We start from the raw sequence: 22,096 nt of genomic DNA, 5'->3' as shown, positions 1-22,096 counted from the left end.
GGCGCTTTACATGTGAGGAGGGGTATACATAATAGAAAACAAGTACAATAATCTTGAACAATACAAGTCATGACTGGTACAGGAGGAGAGAGGACCCTGCCTGTGAGGGCTCACAATCTACAAGGGATGGGTGAGGATACAGTAGGAGAGGTGTATGTACACACCGTCAGGCATATGCCAAGAGACCGCGCTTTTGGAGTATATATGAATGCATGTATTTTGTCCGGATGCAGCCACACAAACAAGTTATGGTCAATGTGCCTCATAATAACTCGTGCCCAACAACTAGAGGAGAGCGAATCTACCCTTATGCCAAAAGTGAATCTCAGATCTGACAAAATTATGGAGTCAATACATCCTTATTGCAGAGTAATCACAGACAAATTCGTAAAAATCCAGAATCTGAGGGGAAAAATAGACATTATTAATCTGTCTCTACAGTGGTATGAAAAGTTCCATGTTTGCTCTTCCTATAAGAACAGCATCAGCTCAGGACAGGGAGTAACATGCTATAGTAGAGAAGACACAGGGCAATGTACCGATATCAGGCACCAGATCTATCACTGGCACAGTATCGACCTTGTATCACTTTGTGTCCTCTCCGGCCAATCCACAGTGCAGTCATGAGTGGGTGACACACTACACCGAATCCTCGCAGACAGAGCCCCCTCTCAGGCTGCTCATTCCCCACCTAGGTGCCTCTTCTCTCTGTCTACAAGTGTCACATTACTGCAGACCAACTTCTCCAGGCTTCAGCTAGAAGTCAGCAATTGCTTTGCCAGGAAAACCCAACACAAAGAAAGATCCAATGCCAATCACTTACCCACAAAGGAGAGAGTGGCAGAGGTGCAGGCTAGCAGGGTCCAGAGTGAAGTAAGGAGCTGCACCCTACCCATAGAATCCATTTTCCCGGCCTCATAGAAATCTACAACTGTAATCCACAAAGTTTCTTCAGTTCTCTGCTTCCCTGGGGCTGAGGAGCCAGCAGCCCTCCCTGCATTCCTATGGGCACCGTTGGCTGCCTGCAACCTCTGTGACTCACACACTAGCAAGTTCTGGGGAAACAGGAAATCTTCAACTTCACAAACAGCTGTGCTGGGCCTCTCTACTCTTTTTTTTTTTTTTTACTTAAAAACCTCACCCAGTTGCTGTCAGTCATATGACATAAGCCAGCCCCCTCTGCCTCATGTTACAACTTCTTACTATTGTGGAGTTAAGAATGAGACTGTCACTTTTTCCTTAAAGCCATACACCGAGTTCTGCCGGATCAATCAGCCCAGTACTTGCATTTAGTGAACAGATGTGTGCGCTCCTTTTATCTGAGAATCACATTATAAGAATTTAATGGGGCTTTGTCCCGATTTTATTCATTGTAACTTTGACGTCAGGGGGTGCAGCTGCATAAGATCCTAAATGGAGCAATATGTGTTCTCTATGATCCTTTCTATGCTTGATATAGGAGACTATGTAAGTATTGAGACTCCGCTGAGACATCAGAGCCCAGACACACAGGGAGAACGATGGAGGAGGGAGCAGACGACTTCTTCTTCCATCATTGCTTTTTACTGTATCAGAATCCAGGATGATAGTTTCAGGTCCGATGCTAGGGGTGATGTCGGCAGTGGCATCGGGCCCCCAAGACTCATAGGCCCCATAGTGGCTGCATGGTCTGACGCTATTAGTGGTACGCCACTGTATCCTGCTGACAAAAGCGAAAATTGAAATGGCATATCTCCTCACTGTGCATTATAAATCTGCCATGAATAAACGCAAATTATGTAATTGTTTGTGGAGTTCTGCCTTTACAGAATTAATTTCAAGGTATAACTGACCCATGAACATGATTTGAATTTTTATATTTTTTGTATAGGTATACTTTTTAGTTTTTCAGTTCATAAACAGTATTTGGTTGCTTAAATAATATACTGCAAAACTACAGTATTGAAATACAGTTTATAGAGCAAATCATTGTTTTTTGTGAAGCTCAGCCTGGGAAGGAGCTTCTCAGGAGAGCCAAAATGTCAGTGACGGGGCTTTCAAATATAAAAGTTTAATTCTCATAACAATACATACAGTGCACGAATACAGAACCAGTACCAATATCAAAGCATGAATAAAGAACCAACAGCAGAGAATACGATACCTGATCCATCATCAATACATGAATACAGCTGAATAATCATTATCAGTGCATGAATACAGCATTAGAACCACCAGAAGAAAATGAATATATTAACAAAACCATCATATGTACAGAAATTGATAAACAGATCCATCACTGGTACATGAATTCATCACTAGAACCATAATCAGTTCATGATGACAGCATCAGAACCATCAGTACATTGATACAAAAGCATCATTAGTACATGAATAAAGCACCATAAACATCACTAGTACATATATTCATCGCAAGAATTACCATCAGTACAAGAATACAGCACCAGAACGGTTATCAGTACAAGAATACAGCACCAGAACCACAATATATGAATATATGAATACATAACTAAGTTTAGTAAAGTGATCAATTGCAATTTCAGGTCATGTTAGCATATACAGTTGTATCTCATGAACCAGCAACTCCCAGTATGTCATTAACAATTGGAAGGCGATACTGGAAGTTGTTATCTGACATCAACAGACTGACATCTGTTGTGAGACTGACATCTGTTGTTACCTGACATCAACTGGCATACAGGGAGCAGGCTACTGAATAGATAAAATCAGAATCATAAATAAACTTCTACATTTAGGTAACTTTGAGGTGAATAGATATGAGTGGATAGATCCATAGAGAATCAACTTTGAGCCGAATGTCCTGAAATTTGCAGGTACCTGCAAATTCCAACACGTTGTGATTCAATTCACAGGGATCAGTTATAAGAAAAAGTCCCTTGCAGCATTTCACACACTGCTGAAGAACTACAGAGTGGGCTAATTGCTACTGGCTCAGCCTCACAGTCTTCCCTAAGCGCCCTGGAGCTGTCACATGAAAATCAGGGGGATATCACAAGCCACAGGCAGATGATGCACCCTTTCCACACTGTCTCTCTGGATCAGCTACTGCTCCATACTATCCCCCCACGCTGCCACTTCTCCATACTGTGCCCCCTCACCGCCCCATCTCCATACTGTCACCACACTACCATTCTCCATGCTGTCTCCCCACCTGTCACCTGTTCATATTGTCCCCATGAACAGCATTTCTCCATACTGTCCTACTCACTTCCCCCTGTACATATACTTCCCATGTTGACACCTCTCTATACTGTTCCTTCACACTCCACCCTCTCTATTGTGTCCCTCTGTGATCCCCTCTCTCCATACTGTCTCATCAAACTGCCCCTTCCATACAGACACCTCTCCATACCATCCCCTCCTGCTGCCCCTTCTCCATACTGTCACCCCATGCTGTCACTCTTCATTCTGTTCCCATAAGCTCCTCTTTGTAATATCCTTCCATGCTTCCCCTCAAAATACTATCCCCCAATCTGCTCCGTCTCCATACTGTCTCCTCCTCTCTATGCTTTCCCCCATGCTACCACTTCTCCATGCAATACACCCACCTCTACCACCTCTCTATACTATTTCCCCATTATTCATTCAACAATACTATTTACCCCATGCTGCCATTTCTCCATATTGTCCCTCTAAGCTGATATGATGAGAAGTATAATGACCTCACACTTCTATTGTAATGCACATGGTAATGGAACCACCGCCAGAGCTGCCACCTCACCACCCACCTGTGCTGCCGCCTCACCACCACCAGTGCTGCAACACACCGACCTTCTGTCTCTTCCCCATTATCCTGAAGAATGTAAGTCCACAAGGACAGGGTCCTCTCCCCTCTGTATCAGTCTGTCATTGTAAATTTGTTTAATGTTAACGATATCTATAACCCTGTATGTAACCCCTTTTTCACATGTGCAGCACCATGGAATAAATGGTGGTATATAAATAAATAATAATAATAACCACTGTGCCGTGGACCGAGGAGAGCCTGGAGGGGAGTGACTAGGTGAACTCCTGACTCTTCTCTAATGCCTCTGATGGTGTGGTTAAATTTGACAGATAGGACAGAGCACTCTGTCTCTCTAAGAGATCGAGCGCACATATGTGCAGCCTAAGCACAGTGCCTGGGGATCTGCCAGACAAGTGCAGACCCCAAAAGAACACAGGGCAGGAGGAAGCAAGGGTGGGTGAGTCTCCATCCCTGCCAGAGTAGAGGAGAATGAGGATCATGCAGGAAAACCGGCACTACAGCTGTATGTTGGGGCAAGTGTTGTGATTCGGTTCGTGGGCTCCCCCGGTGGTCTCTTGTGGTACTGGTGTCCTGCAAGCTTTGCCTTCTCAGTTCACCTGTTCCTATCAGGATGTGGGAGTATCCTATTTAACCTTGCTCCTCACTCATTCTAATGCTGGCCATCAATGTATCCAGAGTGATTCTTGTTGTGAATTTGGATTCTGGGCTCCCCCGGTGGCTACTGGTGGAATTGAACTGGTGTCTTCATCTTCTCTGTTCACCTGTTCCCATCAAGATGTGGGAGTCGCTATATAACCTTGCTGCTCTGTTAGTTGCTTGCCGGTCAACAATGTTATCAGAAGCCTCTCTGTGCTTGTTCCTGCTCCTAGACAACTACTAGATAAGTTGGACTCTTGTCCATGTTTGTTTTTGCATTTTGGTTCCAGTTCACAGCTGTAGTTTCGTTACTGTGTCTGGAAAGCTCTTGTGAACAGGAATTGCCACTCTGGTGTTATGAGTTAATGCCAGAGTTTTAAAGTAATTTCTGGATGGTGTTTTTGATTAGGGTTTTCAGCTGATCATGAAAGTGTCCTTTCTGTCTTCTGCTATGTAGTAAGTGGACCTCAAATTTGCTAAACCTATTTTCATACTACGTTTGTTATTTCATCTTTATTCACCGCCAATACATGTGGGGGGCCTCTGTCTCCTTTTGGGGTATTTCTCTAGAGGTGAGCTAGGACTAATATTTTCCTCTGCTAGCATTATTTAGTCCTCCGGCTGGTGCTGGGCATCTAGAATCAACGTAGGCATGCTACCCGGCCACTGCTAGTTGTGTGTTAGGTTTAGTTCATGGTCAGCTCAGTTCCCATCTTCCAAGAGCTAGTTCCTATATATGCTTATGCTATGATCTCTTGCCATTGAGATCATGACAGTTTGACCGGCCACTAAAGGGTTAAAATCCTTGGCTGAGAAAGGAGAGAAATAAGTAGTCTGCTGAAATTTTTTTTTTTTTTTTTTTTCTCTCCTTTGAATGGCTCTGTGTCCACCTGTTTGTAATGGATCTTCAGAGTGTAACTGCAGGTTTGAATAATCTCGCCACGAAGGTACAAAATTTGCAAGATTTTGTTTGTCATGCACCTGTATCTGAGCCGAGAATTCCTTTGCCGGAATTTTTCTCGGGGAATAGATCTGGGTTTCAGAATTTTCGAAATAATTGCAAATTATTTTTGTCCCTGAAATCTCGCTCTGCCGGAGACCCTGCACAGCAGGTCAGGATTGTGATTTCCTTGCTCCGGGGCGACCCTCAAGACTGGGCTTTTTCATTGACACCAGGGGATCCTGCGTTGCTCAATGTGGATGCGTTTTTTCTGGCCTTGGGGTTGCTTTATGACGAACCTCATTTGGAGCTTCAGGCAGAAAAAACTTTGATGTCCCTATCTCAGGGGCAAGATGAAGCGGAAATTTACTGCCAAAGATTCCGTAAATGGTCTGTGCTTACTCAGTGGAATGAGTGCGCCCTGGCGGCGACTTTCAGAGAGGGTCTCTCTGATGCCATTAAGGATGTTATGGTGGGGTTCCCTGTGCCTGCGGGTCTGAATGAGTCCATGACAATGGCTATTCAGATCGATAGGCGTTTGCGGGAGCGCAAACCAGTGCACCATCTGGCGGTGTCCACTGAGAAATCGCCAGAGAGTATGCAGTGTGATAGAATTCTGTCCCGAAGCGAGCGGCAGAATTTTAGACGGAAAAATGGGTTGTGTTTCTATTGTGGTGATTCTACTCATGTTATATCAGCATGCTCTAAGCGCACTAAAAAACTTGGTAAATCTGTTTCCATTTGCACCTTACCGTCTAAGTTTATTCTATCTGTGACCCTGATTTGCTCTTTGTCCTCTATTACCACGGACGCCTATGTCGACTCTGGCGCCGCTTTGAGTCTTATGGATTGGTCCTTTGCCAAACGCTGTGGGTATGATTTAGAGCCTTTGGAGACTCCTATTTCTCTGAAGGGGATTGACTCCACCCCATTGGCTAATAATAAACCACAATACTGGACACAAGTAACTATGCGTATTAATCCGGGTCACCAGGAGATTATTCGCTTTCTGGTGCTGTATAATCTACATGATGATTTGGTGCTAGGATTGCCTTGGCTGCAATCTCACAACCCAGTCCTTGACTGGAGAGCTATGTCTGTGTTGAGCTGGGGATGTAAGGGGGCTCATGGGGATGTACCTGTGGTTTCCATTTCATCATCTATTCCCTCTGAAATTCCTGAGTTCCTGTCTGACTATCGTGACGTCTTTGAAGAATCCAAGCTTGGTTCGTTACCTCCGCACCGAGAGTGCGATTGTGCCATAGATTTAATCCCGGGTAGTAAATACCCAAAGGGTCGTTTATTTAATCTGTCTGTGCCTGAACATGCTGCTATGCGAGAATATATAAAGGAGTCCTTGGAAAAGGGACATATTCGTCCATCGTCATCTCCCTTAGGAGCCGGTTTTTTCTTTGTGTCAAAAAAAGACGGCTCTTTGAGACCATGTATTGATTATCGGCTTTTGAATAAAATCACTGTTAAATATCAATACCCATTGCCGTTGCTGACTGATTTGTTTGCTCGCATAAAGGGGGCCAAGTGGTTCTCTAAGATTGACCTTCGTGGGGCGTATAATTTGGTGCGAATCAGGCAGGGGGATGAGTGGAAAACCGCATTTAATACGCCCGAGGGCCACTTTGAGTATTTAGTGATGCCTTTTGGTCTTTCTAATGCTCCGTCAGTTTTCCAGTCCTTTATGCATGATATTTTTCGCGATTATTTGGATAAATTTATGATTGTGTATCTGGATGATATTCTGATTTTTTCGGATGACTGGGACTCTCATGTCCAGCAAGTCAGGAGGGTTTTTCAGGTTTTGCGGTCTAATTCTTTGTGTGTGAAGGGTTCTAAGTGTGTTTTTGGGGTACAGAGGATTTCCTTTTTGGGATATATTTTTTCCCCCTCTTCCATTGAAATGGATCCTGTCAAGGTTCAAGCTATTTGTGATTGGACGCAGCCCTCTTCTCTTAAGAGTCTTCAGAAATTTTTGGGCTTTGCTAACTTTTATCGTCGATTTATTGCTGGTTTTTCGGATATTGCTAAGCCATTGACCGATTTGACTAAGAAGGGTGCTGATGTTGCTGATTGGTCCCCTGATGCTGTGGAGGCCTTTCGGGAGCTTAAGCGCCGTTTTTCCTCTGCCCCTGTGTTGCGTCAGCCTGATGTTGCTCTACCTTTTCAGGTTGAGGTCGACGCTTCTGAGATCGGAGCTGGGGCAGTGTTGTCGCAGAAAAGTTCTGACTGCTCCGTGATGAGGCCTTGTGCCTTCTTTTCCCGTAAATTTTCGCCCGCTGAGCGGAATTATGATGTTGGGAATCGGGAGCTTTTGGCCATGAAGTGGGCTTTTGAGGAGTGGCGCCATTGGCTTGAGGGGGCCAGACATCAGGTGGTGGTATTGACTGACCACAAAAATTTGATTTATCTTGAGACCGCCAGGCGCCTGAATCCTAGACAGGCGCGCTGGTCATTATTTTTCTCTCGGTTTAATTTTGTGGTGTCATACCTACCGGGTTCTAAGAATGTTAAGGCGGATGCCCTTTCTAGGAGTTTTGAGCCTGACTCACCTGGTAACTCTGAGCCCACAGGTATCCTTAAGGATGGAGTGGTATTGTCAGCCGTTTCTCCAGACCTGCGGCGGGCCTTGCAGGAGTTTCAGGCGGATAGACCTGATCGTTGCCCACCTGATAAACTGTTTGTTCCTGATGATTGGACCAGTAGAGTCATCTCTGAGGTTCATTCTTCTGCGTTGGCAGGTCATCCTGGCATTTTTGGTACCAGGGATTTGGTGGCAAGGTCCTTCTGGTGGCCTTCCCTGTCACGAGATGTGCGAGGCTTTGTGCAGTCTTGTGACGTTTGTGCTCGGGCCAAGCCTTGTTGTTCTCGGGCTAGTGGATTGTTGTTGCCCTTGCCTATTCCTAAGAGGCCTTGGACGCACATCTCGATGGATTTTATTTCAGATCTGCCTGTTTCTCAGAAGATGTCTGTCATCTGGGTGGTGTGTGACCGTTTCTCTAAGATGGTCCATTTGGTTCCTCTGCCCAAGTTGCCTTCTTCTTCCGAGTTGGTTCCTCTGTTTTTTCAAAATGTTGTTCGTTTGCATGGTATTCCTGAGAATATCGTTTCTGACAGAGGGACCCAATTCGTGTCTAGATTTTGGCGGGCATTCTGTGCTAGGATGGGCATAGATTTATCTTTTTCGTCCGCTTTCCATCCTCAGACGAATGGCCAGACCGAGCGGATTAATCAGACCCTGGAGACATATCTGAGGTGTTTTGTGTCTGCTGACCAGGATGATTGGGTTGCTTTTTTGCCATTGGCGGAGTTCGCTCTCAATAATCGGGCCAGCTCTGCCACTTTGGTGTCCCCGTTTTTCTGTAATTCGGGGTTTCATCCTCGATTTTCCTCTGGTCAGGTGGAATCTTCGGATTGTCCTGGAGTGGATGCTGTGGTGGAGAGATTGCATCAGATCTGGGGGCAGGTGGTGGACAATTTGAGGTTGTCCCAGGAGAAGACTCAGCTTTTTGCCAACCGCCACCGTCGTGTTGGTCCTCGGCTTTGTGTTGGGGATTTGGTGTGGTTGTCTTCTCGTTTTGTCCCTATGAGGGTCTCTTCTCCTAAGTTTAAGCCTCGGTTCATTGGCCCGTATAAGATATTGGAGATTCTTAACCCTGTTTCCTTCCGTTTGGACCTCCCTGCATCCTTTTCTATTCATAACGTTTTTCATCGGTCATTATTGCGCAGGTATGAGGTACCGGTTGTGCCTTCCGTTGAGCCTCCTGCTCCGGTGTTGGTTGAGGGTGAGTTGGAGTACGTTGTGGAGAAAATCTTAGACTCTCGTGTTTCCAGACGGAGACTCCAGTATCTGGTCAAGTGGAAGGGATACGGCCAGGAGGATAATTCTTGGGTGAATGCATCTGATGTTCATGCCTCTGATCTGGTTCGTGCCTTTCATAGGGCCCATTCTGATCGCCCTGGTGGTTCTGGTGAGGGTTCGGTGCCCCCTCCTTGAGGGGGGGGTACTGTTGTGAATTTGGATTCTGGGCTCCCCCGGTGGCTACTGGTGGAATTGAACTGGTGTCTTCATCTTCTCTGTTCACCTGTTCCCATCAAGATGTGGGAGTCGCTATATAACCTTGCTGCTCTGTTAGTTGCTTGCCGGTCAACAATGTTATCAGAAGCCTCTCTGTGCTTGTTCCTGCTCCTAGACAACTACTAGATAAGTTGGACTCTTGTCCATGTTTGTTTTTGCATTTTGGTTCCAGTTCACAGCTGTAGTTTCGTTACTGTGTCTGGAAAGCTCTTGTGAACAGGAATTGCCACTCTGGTGTTATGAGTTAATGCCAGAGTTTTAAAGTAATTTCTGGATGGTGTTTTTGATTAGGGTTTTCAGCTGATCATGAAAGTGTCCTTTCTGTCTTCTGCTATGTAGTAAGTGGACCTCAAATTTGCTAAACCTATTTTCATACTACGTTTGTTATTTCATCTTTATTCACCGCCAATACATGTGGGGGGCCTCTGTCTCCTTTTGGGGTATTTCTCTAGAGGTGAGCTAGGACTAATATTTTCCTCTGCTAGCATTATTTAGTCCTCCGGCTGGTGCTGGGCATCTAGAATCAACGTAGGCATGCTACCCGGCCACTGCTAGTTGTGTGTTAGGTTTAGTTCATGGTCAGCTCAGTTCCCATCTTCCAAGAGCTAGTTCCTATATATGCTTATGCTATGATCTCTTGCCATTGAGATCATGACAGATTCTGTTGCATGTTCCTGCTCCCAGTTTTCTGCTCAGCTAAGTTGGACACTTAGTCCTTAAGTCTATTTTTGTATGTTTTGTCCAGTTTGCACTTATGTGAATCTCTGCAGCTGGAAGCTCTTGTTGGGCTGAAATTACCACTCCAGTGGCATGAGTTGTCACATGAGTTAAGGTAATTTCAGGATGGTGTTTTGAAGGGTTTTGCAGCTGACCGCGAAGTCCTCTGTTGTATCTTTCTGCTATTTAGTTAGCGGGCCTCTCTGTGCTAAATCTGCTTTCATACTACGTGTGTCTTTTCATCTGCTCTCACCGTTATTATATGTGGGGGGCTGCTATCTCCTGTGGGGACATTCTCTGGAGGCAAGCCAGGACTGTGTTTTCTTCTACCAGGGGTAGTTAGTTCTCCGGCTGGCGCGCGGCATCTAGAGACAACGCAGGAATGCCCCCTGGCTACTTCTAGTGTGGTGTGTAGGTTTAGCATCGCGGTCAGCTCAAGTTTCCATCACCCGAGAGCTTGTCCGTTTACTCTATGCTTCTGATGTTTCCTTGCCATTGGAAACCATAACAGGCAAGATACTCCAATCGCCTCCAAGTCTTCTCCCGAATATCCCCCATCCTCTGGAATTCTCTGCCCCAATACGTCCGACTATGAACCACATTCGGAACCTTCAGACGGAACCTGAAAACCCACCTCTTCAGGAAAGCCTACAGCATGCAATGACCCCACTGCCTCCTCACCACTACCGGAGCTACCGCTTTACAACACCAGAGCTGCTGCAACCCCCCAACCTACTGTTTCCTTCCCAACCATCCTGTAGAATGTAAGCCCGCAAGGGCAGGGTACTCTATCTTCTGTATCAGTCTGTAATTGTTAGTTTGCTTACTGTAAGTGATATCTGTAATTTGTATGTAACCCCTTTCTCATGTACAGCACCATCGAATCAATGGTGCTATATAAATAAATAATAATAATAATAATACTGATTAGTGTTCCTCTGTCCCTTTCCAAGTGCTTTTATCTTCAAATATATTCATATCTGAAATGCAAATTGCCTCTTCAGAGCGAAAGAGGACTTTAACTCTATAGAGCCTGTTGGAAACAGCGATCCCCCAAATTACAATCAACCCTTTAACAAGTCTTGCAATATGACTTAGGATAAAATCCAAATCAGAAAAAAAGCTCAATTTGCAGACACGGTGTTTTGAGCTATTGACCCTCATCAGTGGAAAGTATGAGTATTGATTTGGCTAGATGAGAGGCTCTGGACTGAGGTCTAAGGGGTAATGTTCATCCTTTAGGAGAGTGGCATACCAGCTCTGGCTTGTCAAGGTAAGGAGGCTTTAATATGCAAATTGCCTCTTCAGAGAGAAAGAAGACTTGAATTCTATAGCGCCACCTGTTGGAAGCAGCAATCCTACATGTCACGATCAACCCTTTAACGAGTCTTGCAATATGGCTTAGAATAAAAGCCAAATCAGAATCTCAATTTGCAGACACTGGGTTTTGGGCTATTGGCCCTCATCTGAAAGACATGAAAACAACTGATTGCATAAGGAGGGGAACCAGCCTTCTACTGGTTCTCTGAACTGGCTGTCAGTTTAACCCCTTTCTGCCAGCTGACAGAATAGTACGTCAGCTGGCAGATCCCCTGCTTTAAGGTGGGCTCCGGCGGTGAGCCCACCTTAAAGCCGTGACATGTCAGCTGTTTTGTACAGCTGACATGTGCGCGCAATGAGCGCGAGTGGAATCGCGATCCGCCCGCGCCCATTAACTAGTTAAATGTCGCTGTCAAGCGCTGACAGCGGCATTTAACTAGCGCTCGCGGCCGGAAGTGCTCGCTCTGCTGACCCTCGTCACATGATCGGGGGTCAGCTGTGCATTGCCATAACAACCAGAGGTCTCCTTGAGACCTCTATGGTTGTTGATGGCCGATTGCTTTGAGCGCCACCCTGTGGTTGGCGATTAACCTGACTGCTAAATGGCGTAGCGAGAAAAAAAAACAAAACGCAATAACGGGCGATCAAAAGAACATATCTACACCAATATGGTATCATTAAAAATGCCAGCTTGGCACGCAAAAAATAAGCCCTCACCCGACCCCAGATCATGAAAATTGGAGACGCTACGAGTATCGGAAAATCGCGCAATTTTTTTTTTTTTTTTTAGCAAATTTTGGAATTTTTTTTCACCACTTAGATAAAAAATAACCTAGACATGTTAGGTGTCTATGAACTCGTAATGACCCAGAGAATCATAATGGCAGGTTAGTTTTAGCATTTGGTGAACCTAGCAAAAAAGCCAAACAAAAAACAAGTGTGAGATTGCACTTTTTTTGCAATTTCATCACACTTGGAATTTTTTTCCCGTTTTCTGTTACACGGCATGGTAAAACCAATGGTATTTTTCAAAAGTACATCTCGTCCCGCAAAAAATAAGCCCTCACATGGCCATATTGACGGAAAAATAAAAAGTTATGGCTCTGGGAAGGAGGGGAGCGAAAAACGAAAATGAAAAAAGCTCCGGGGTTGAAGGGGTTAACAGGTGATCAGGAGATCCAGCCAATTCCCACTCCTCTGTGAGGACAGAGTAAAAATGCCGCCCCCAAGGAGAAACTACAGACCGTTGTTCATCTCACCTCTAGCAGAAGTGGCTTTGATATAATATTTTGATATTTTTGTTTTACGCAAAAAAAATGAATGTAGCACTACTGTATTTCAGAGGTTTTCCAACTATAACACAGCTTATTGTTGTTTCTAAATGATTATGAACTTGTTTTCTTTGCATTATTTGATGTCTGAAAGAACTGTTTTAATTTTTTTATTATTTTGACCATTTTTCTTTGTCAGAAAAAAAAATACAAAATTTATTGCTTGGAAATTTGGAGACATGTTGTCAGAAGTTTATAGACTAAGAGAACAATTTACATTTTACTAAAAAATATACCTATAAAGAGAAAAATCAGACAAACTGAACATTGTGCAGTGGTCTCTTAATTTTTGCCAGAGCTGTATATAAAATATATATATACAGCTCTGGCAAAAATTAAGAGACCACTACATCAAAACTCTGTCATGGGCAGCCCAATATCCAGACCTGAAATCCATTGAAAACCTCTTGAATGTAGTCAAGAGGAAGATGGATAGTCACAAGTAGTGTTGAGCGATACCGTCCGATACTTGAAAGTATCGGTATCGGAAAGTATCGGCCGATACCGTCACAGTATCGGAATCCAATCCGATACCGATACCCGATACCAATACAAGTCAATGGGACTCATGTATCGGACGGTATTCCTGATGGTTCCCAGGGTCTGAAGGAGAGGAAACTCTCCTTCAGGCCCTGGGAACCATATAAATGTGTAAAAGAAAGATTTAAAATAAAAAATATCGCTATACTCACCTGTCCGACGCAGCCGGGACTTCAGCGAGGGAACCGGCAGCGTTGTTTGTTTAAAAATCGCGCTATTACTTGGTTACGTGAATTCCCGGCTTGTGATTGGTCAGGTCGGCCATGTTGCCGGGACGCGGACCAATCACAGCAAGCCGTGACGAAATTACGTCACGGCTTGCTGTGATTGGTCCGCGTCCCGGCAATATGGCCGCCCTGACCAATCACAAGCCGGGACGTCACGGGAGGCTGGACACGCGCTCATTTTAAAATGGGCGCGTGTCCAGCCTCCCGTGACGTCACGGCTTGTGATTGGTTGCGCCGCGATCAACCAATCACAAGCCGGGAGGCTGGACGCGCTCATTTTGAAATGGGCGCGTGTCCAGCCTCCCGTGACGTCACGGCTTGTGATTGGTTGCGCCGCGATCAACCAATCACAAGCCGGGAGGCTGGACGCGCTCATTTTGAAATGGGCGCGTGTCCAGCCTCCCGGCTTGTGATTGGTTGACCGCGACGCAACCAATCACAAGCCGTGACGTCACGGGAGGCTGGACACGCGCCCTTTTTAAAATGAGCGCGTTTCCAGCCTCCCGTGACGTCACGGCTTGTGATTGGTTAATGGCGGCCATGTTGCCGGGACGCGGACCAATCACAGCAAGCCGTGACGTATTTTCGTCACGGCTTGCTGTGATTGGTCCGCGGCCCGGCAACATGGCCGCCCTGACCAATCACAAGCCGGGACTTCGCGTAACCATGTAAAAGCGGGAATTTTAAACAAACAACGCTGCCGGTTCCTGCGCTGAGGTCCCGGCTGCGTCGGACAGGTGAGTATAGCGATATTTTTTATTTTAATTCTCTATTTTACACATTTTAACATTAATGTTGTTCCGATACCCGATACCCGATACCACAAGAGTATCGGAATCCCGGTATCGGAATTCCGATACAGCAAGTATCGGCCGATACCCGATACTTGCAGCATCGGAATGCTCAACACTAGTCACAAGCCATCAAACAAAGAACTGCTTAATTTTTTTGCGCCAGAAGCAGTGTGAAAGACTGGTGGAAAGGATGACAAGACGCATGAAAGCTGTGATTAAAAATCATGGTTATTCCACAAAATATTGATTTCTGATCTCTTCCTGAGTTAAAACATTAGTATTGCTGTTTGTAAATTATTATGAACTTGTTTTCTTTGCATTATTTGAGGTCTGAAAGCACTGTTTTTTTTCTATTTTGACCATTTTTCTTTGTCAGAAAAAAAAATACAAACTTTATTGCTTGGAAATTCAGAGACATGCTGTCAGAAGTTTATAGACTAAAAGAACAATTTACATTTTACTCAAAAATATACCTATAAAGAGTAAAATCAAACAAACTGAACATTTTGCAGCGGTCTCTTAATTTTTGCCAAAGCTGTATATACATATATATATATATATATATATATATATATATATATATATATATATATATTTTTTAATCTTTTACATTTTAAATATTACAAAAAGGAAAATGGGCCATTGCAAAAGTGTGGGCACGTTACGTGGTGTGGTGCAGCAGTAGCACCGTATGCAGTCAAACGGCAGTGACCCAAGTAAGTTCCAACAAAATGTTCCTTTAATGTGTTCCTTCACACAGTTCATTACAAATATACAATACATTGCTTCTTCACACAGACCTTTGGTTCCTCTTGCCCCTGTGTTGCTTCACACAAGGAGTGCTCTTAAGACAACTGCTCTGTCTGTTTCCAAGAACAACACTGACACACCTCCTCATCTAGCTGTAACAGGGTTCACTGCCTCTCATATACTCCCCCCTGTTCATACCTGTGGGGTTGAACATTTGTTACCCCATATGGGCACGAGACAGGGCATCTGTATGCCCCTGTGACATCCCCGCCCGACACTACATTGAGAAACCAAAGTATGGACTGGAACCATCGGCACATGCATTCCTCCCCTTTGCGTTTCTCCTCCATGTTTCATTACGGGACCACCCACCCCATTCTCCATTGCAAAAGCCAAGCCCTCTTTTCTGATTAACCACAGATTTGGGCCAGTTATGGATGGTCTCGACCTTGTTTATTTTGAGATCACTAACCCCGCCGTTTATCCTGTCACCTAAGTATCTGCTTTCGGGCCCATGGTACCATTTGCTCTGTACCCTTACTCGTGTCTCAGTGACTATATCATGCTGAAATGCCATGCACCATGCCTGCAACTCCGAGCATATGTCTATATTACGCCCCACCAGAACCTGAGCTGCTGACACTGCTGTCTAGCGAGAGCTCTATCTCATTCTCCCTGACCCCCGGACCCATCCTTGACTGGTGCCATAGGGTTCCTCATGCGCACGTCCCCAGTTGCCTCCGCGACCATACACTCCGGGCCCTTCTCATACCTGCTTTTTTTATACCTGCGTCTCCGTGTAGGACCCTGGATCTGAGCTACCCCAACCTTACCAGGGAAAACCTCCAGCTCAGGGTTCAATCTTTGGGTTCTGCACACGGTACAACCTTTTCCATGAGAGGGTTGACCCTGGTCTCCCACACGGACCAAAACAAGGGTAAATCTCTCCCCAACACAGCCCCATATGGAAGGGTCTTTGCCACCTCCACCACATGCTTAATGTTCCCACATAGTGTGGAAAAATTAACCTCAGCAGTCGGGTACTCACGGATTTCCCTGTGGATACCCATCACCTCCACTTTTGGTCCTTTGGGGATGTCCCCGGCAACAAGGGACCTATGGACCAGAGTCACTTTACTCCCCATGTCCAGGAGAGCCTCATTTCGGCACCCATTCACAAGTACCTGGCACAATTCTGGTTCCCTGCTGGCTGTTCGCTTAGTGGTGATACAGACTGGCTGAGCACACATAGACTCCTGACCAGTGTTCCCGCAGTCCACGGTGTTGTGAATTTGGATTCTGGGCTCCCCCGGTGGCTACTGGTGGAATTGAACTGGTGTTTTCATCTTCTCTGTTCACCTGTTCCCATCAAGATGTGGGAGTCGCTATATAACCTTGCTGCTCTGTTAGTTGCTTGCCGGTCAACAATGTTATCAGAAGCCTCTCTGTGCTTGTTCCTGCTCCTAGACAACTACTAGATAAGTTGGACTCTTGTCCATGTTTGTTTTTGCATTTTTGTTCCAGTTCACAGCTGTAGTTTCGTTACTGTGTCTGGAAAGCTCTTGTGAACAGGAATTGCCACTCTGGTGTTATGAGTTAATGCCAGAGTTTTAAAGTAATTCCTGGATGGTATTTTGATAGGGTTTTCAGCTGACCATGAAAGTGTCCTTTCTGTCTTCTGCTATGTAGTAAGTGGACCTCAAATTTGCTAAACCTATTTTCATACTACGTTTGTTATTTCATCTTAATTCACCGCCAATACATGTGGGGGGCCTCTGTCTCCTTTCGGGGTATTTCTCTAGAGGTGAGCTAGGACTAATATTTTCCTCTGCTAGCATTATTTAGTCCTCCGGCTGGTGCTGGGCATCTAGAATCAACGTAGGCATGCTACCCGGCCACTGCTAGTTGTGCGTTAGGTTTAGTTCATGGTCAGCTCAGTTCCCATCTTCCAAGAGCTAGTTCCTATATATGCTGATGCTATGTTCTCTTGCCATTGAGAACATGACAGTTTGACCGGCCCACAAAGTGTTAATTGTTTGGGCTGAAGCAGGAGAAAAAGAAGTGTTTAAGGGAATTTTTTTTTTTTTTTTCCCCCTCAGAGTTTTGCTGCCTAGCCCTTAATTGCTGTCTAGCTGCTTCTTACCTCCTCTTAACCCTTGAATGGCTCTGTGTCCACCTGTTTGTAATGGATCTTCAGAGTGTAACTGCAGGTTTGAATAATCTCGCCACGAAGGTACAAAATTTGCAAGACTTTGTTTGTCATGCACCTGTATCTGAGCCGAGAATTCCTTGGCCGGAATTTTTCTCGGGGAATAGATCTGGGTTTCAGAATTTTCGAAATAATTGCAAATTATTTTTGTCCCTGAAATTTCGCTCTGCCGGAGACCCTGCACAGCAGGTCAGGATTGTGATTTCCTTGCTCCGGGGCGACCCTCAAGACTGGGCTTTTTCATTGACACCAGGGGATCCTGCGTTGCTCAATGTGGATGCGTTTTTTCTGGCCTTGGGGTTGCTTTATGACGAACCTCATTTGGAGCTTCAGGCAGAAAAAACTTTGATGTCCCTATCTCAGGGGCAAGATGAAGCGGAAATTTACTGTCAAAGATTCCGTAAATGGTCTGTGCTTACTCAGTGGAATGAGTGCGCCCTGGCGGCGACTTTCAGAGAGGGTCTCTCTGATGCCATTAAGGATGTTATGGTGGGGTTCCCTGTGCCTGCGGGTCTGAATGAGTCCATGACAATGGCTATTCAGATCGATAGGCGTTTGCGGGAGCGCAAACCAGTGCACCATCTGGCGGTGTCCACTGAGAAGTCGCCAGAGAGTATGCAGTGTGATAGAATTCTGTCCCGAAGCGAGCGGCAGAATTTTAGACGGAAAAATGGGTTGTGTTTCTATTGTGGTGATTCTACTCATGTTATATCAGCATGCTCTAAGCGCACTAAAAAGCTTGATAAATCTGTTTCCATTTGCACCTTACCGTCTAAGTTTATTCTATCTGTGACCTTGATTTGCTCTTTGTCATCTATTACCACGGACGCCTATGTCGACTCTGGCGCCGCTTTGAGTCTTATGGATTGGTCCTTTGCCAAACGCTGTGGGTATGATTTAGAGCCTTTGGAGACTCTTATTCCTCTGAAGGGGATTGACTCCACCCCATTGGCTAATAATAAACCACAATACTGGACACAAGTAACTATGCGTATTAATCCGGATCACCAGGAGATTATTCGCTTTCTGGTGCTGTATAATCTACATGATGATTTGGTGCTAGGATTGCCTTGGCTGCAATCTCACAACCCAGTCCTCGACTGGAGAGCTATGTCTGTGTTGAGCTGGGGATGTAAGGGGGCTCATGGGGATGTACCTGTGGTTTCCATTTCATCATCTATTCCCTCTGAAATTCCTGAGTTCCTGTCTGACTATCGTGACGTCTTTGAAGAATCCAAGCTTGGTTCATTACCTCCGCACCGAGAGTGCGATTGTGCCATAGATTTAATCCCGGGTAGTAAATACCCAAAGGGTCGTTTATTTAATCTGTCTGTGCCTGAACATGCTGCTATGCGAGAATATATAAAGGAGTCCTTGGAAAAGGGACATATTCGTCCATCGTCATCTCCCTTAGGAGCCGGTTTTTTCTTTGTGTCAAAAAAAGACGGCTCTTTGAGACCATGTATTGATTATCGGCTTTTGAATAAAATCACTGTAAAATATCAATACCCATTGCCGTTGCTGACTGATTTGTTTGCTCGCATAAAGGGGGCCAAGTGGTTCTCTAAGATTGACCTTCGTGGGGCGTATAATTTGGTGCGAATCAGACAGGGGGATGAGTGGAAAACCGCATTTAATACGCCCGAGGGCCACTTTGAGTATTTAGTGATGCCTTTTGGTCTTTCAAATGCTCCGTCAGTTTTCCAGTCCTTTATGCATGATATTTTTCGCGATTATTTGGATAAATTTATGATTGTGTATCTGGATGATATTCTGATTTTTTCGGATGACTGGGACTCTCATGTCCAGCAAGTCAGGAGGGTTTTCCAGGTTTTGCGGTCTAATTCTTTGTGTGTGAAGGGTTCTAAGTGTGTTTTTGGGGTACAGAGGATTTCCTTTTTGGGATATATTTTTTCTCCCTCTTCCATTGAAATGGATCCTGTCAAGGTTCAAGCTATTTGTGATTGGACGCAGCCCTCTTCTCTTAAGAGTCTTCAGAAATTTTTGGGCTTTGCTAACTTTTATCGTCGATTTATTGCTGGTTTTTCGGATATTGCTAAGCCATTGACCGATTTGACTAAGAAGGGTGCTGATGTTGCTGATTGGTCCCCTGACGCTGTGGAGGCCTTTCGGGAGCTTAAGCGCCGTTTTTCCTCTGCCCCTGTGTTGCGTCAGCCTGATGTTGCTCTACCTTTTCAGGTTGAGGTCGACGCTTCTGAGATCGGAGCTGGGGCAGTGTTGTCGCAGAAAAGTTCTGACTGCTCCGTGATGAGGCCTTGTGCCTTCTTTTCCCGTAAATTTTCGCCCGCTGAGCGGAATTATGATGTTGGGAATCGGGAGCTTTTGGCCATGAAGTGGGCTTTTGAGGAGTGGCGCCATTGGCTTGAGGGGGCCAGACATCAGGTGGTGGTATTGACTGACCACAAAAACTTGATTTATCTTGAGACCGCCAGGCGCCTGAATCCTAGACAGGCGCGCTGGTCATTATTTTTCTCTCGGTTTAATTTTGTGGTGTCATACCTACCGGGTTCTAAGAATGTTAAGGCGGATGCCCTTTCTAGGAGTTTTGAGCCTGACTCGCCTGGTAACTCTGAGCCCACAGGTATCCTTAAGGATGGAGTGGTATTGTCAGCCGTTTCTCCAGACTTGCGGCGGGCCTTGCAGGAGTTTCAGGCGGATAGACCGGATCGTTGCCCACCTGATAAACTGTTTGTTCCTGATGATTGGACCAGTAGAGTCATCTCTGAGGTTCATTCTTCTGCGTTGGCAGGTCATCCTGGCATTTTTGGTACCAGGGATTTGGTGGCAAGGTCCTTCTGGTGGCCTTCCCTGTCACGAGATGTGCGAGGCTTTGTGCAGTCTTGTGACGTTTGTGCTCGGGCCAAGCCTTGTTGCTCTCGGGCTAGTGGATTATTGTTGCCCTTGCCCATTCCTAAGAGGCCTTGGACGCACATCTCGATGGATTTTATTTCAGATCTGCCTGTTTCTCAGAAGATGTCTGTCATCTGGGTGGTGTGTGACCGTTTCTCTAAGATGGTCCATTTGGTTCCTCTGCCCAAGTTGCCTTCTTCTTCCGAGTTGGTTCCTCTGTTTTTTCAAAATGTTGTTCGTTTGCATGGTATTCCTGAGAATATCATTTCTGACAGAGGGACCCAATTCGTGTCTAGATTTTGGCGGGCATTCTGTGCTAGGATGGGCATAGATTTATCTTTTTCGTCCGCTTTCCATCCTCAGACGAATGGCCAGACCGAGCGGACTAATCAGACCCTGGAGACATATCTGAGGTGTTTTGTGTCTGCTGACCAGGATGATTGGGTTGCTTTTTTGCCATTGGCAGAGTTCGCTCTCAATAATCGGGCCAGCTCTGCCACTTTGGTGTCCCCGTTTTTCTGTAATTCGGGGTTTCATCCTCGATTTTCCTCTGGTCAGGTGGAATCTTCGGATTGTCCTGGAGTGGATGCTGTGGTGGAGAGATTGCATCAGATCTGGGGGCAGGTGGTGGACAATTTGAGGTTGTCCCAGGAGAAGACTCAGCTTTTTGCCAACCGCCACCGTCGTGTTGGTCCTCGGCTTTGTGTTGGGGATTTGGTGTGGTTGTCTTCTCGTTTTGTCCCTATGAGGGTCTCTTCTCCTAAGTTTAAGCCTCGGTTCATCGGCCCGTATAAGATATTGGAGATTCTTAACCCTGTTTCCTTCCGTTTGGACCTCCCTGCATCCTTCTCTATTCATAACGTTTTTCATCGGTCATTATTGCGCAGGTATGAGGTACCGGTTGTGCCTTCCGTTGAGCCTCCTGCTCCGGTGTTGGTTGAGGGTGAGTTGGAGTACGTTGTGGAGAAAATCTTAGACTCTCGTGTTTCCAGACGGAGACTCCAGTATCTGGTCAAGTGGAAGGGATACGGCCAGGAGGATAATTCTTGGGTGAATGCATCTGATGTTCATGCCTCTGATCTGGTTCGTGCCTTTCATAGGGCCCATCCTGATCGCCCTGGTGGTTCTGGTGAGGGTTCGGTGCCCCCTCCTTGAGGGGGGGGTACTGTTGTGAATTTGGATTCTGGGCTCCCCCGGTGGCTACTGGTGGAATTGAACTGGTGTTTTCATCTTCTCTGTTCACCTGTTCCCATCAAGATGTGGGAGTCGCTATATAACCTTGCTGCTCTGTTAGTTGCTTGCCGGTCAACAATGTTATCAGAAGCCTCTCTGTGCTTGTTCCTGCTCCTAGACAACTACTAGATAAGTTGGACTCTTGTCCATGTTTGTTTTTGCATTTTTGTTCCAGTTCACAGCTGTAGTTTCGTTACTGTGTCTGGAAAGCTCTTGTGAACAGGAATTGCCACTCTGGTGTTATGAGTTAATGCCAGAGTTTTAAAGTAATTCCTGGATGGTATTTTGATAGGGTTTTCAGCTGACCATGAAAGTGTCCTTTCTGTCTTCTGCTATGTAGTAAGTGGACCTCAAATTTGCTAAACCTATTTTCATACTACGTTTGTTATTTCATCTTAATTCACCGCCAATACATGTGGGGGGCCTCTGTCTCCTTTCGGGGTATTTCTCTAGAGGTGAGCTAGGACTAATATTTTCCTCTGCTAGCATTATTTAGTCCTCCGGCTGGTGCTGGGCATCTAGAATCAACGTAGGCATGCTACCCGGCCACTGCTAGTTGTGCGTTAGGTTTAGTTCATGGTCAGCTCAGTTCCCATCTTCCAAGAGCTAGTTCCTATATATGCTGATGCTATGTTCTCTTGCCATTGAGAACATGACACCACGGGCTTA

At 45.6% G+C, this 22,096-nt stretch overlaps 1 protein-coding gene across 1 annotated transcript in view; it reads right to left on the bottom strand.

Annotated features, from left to right (window-relative positions):
• The window catches only part of TGFBR2 (transforming growth factor beta receptor 2), a 76,867-nt gene extending 75,767 nt beyond the window's left edge, over window positions 1-1,100 (bottom strand). The window contains exon 1 of the mRNA XM_077268962.1: window positions 824-1,100. Within this exon, the coding sequence (XP_077125077.1) occupies window positions 824-905 (82 nt within the window). The 5' untranslated portion in view covers window positions 906-1,100. The remainder of the gene's footprint in view (window positions 1-823) is intronic.
• Window positions 1,101-22,096: the final 20,996 nt, after the last annotated feature.

This window comes from Ranitomeya variabilis, chromosome 6, assembly GCF_051348905.1.
Source record: "Ranitomeya variabilis isolate aRanVar5 chromosome 6, aRanVar5.hap1, whole genome shotgun sequence".
Lineage (NCBI taxonomy): Eukaryota > Metazoa > Chordata > Amphibia > Anura > Dendrobatidae > Ranitomeya > Ranitomeya variabilis.
The sequence above is the reverse complement of the archived record's forward strand: the minus strand, read 5'-3'. Positions and strand labels throughout refer to the sequence as shown.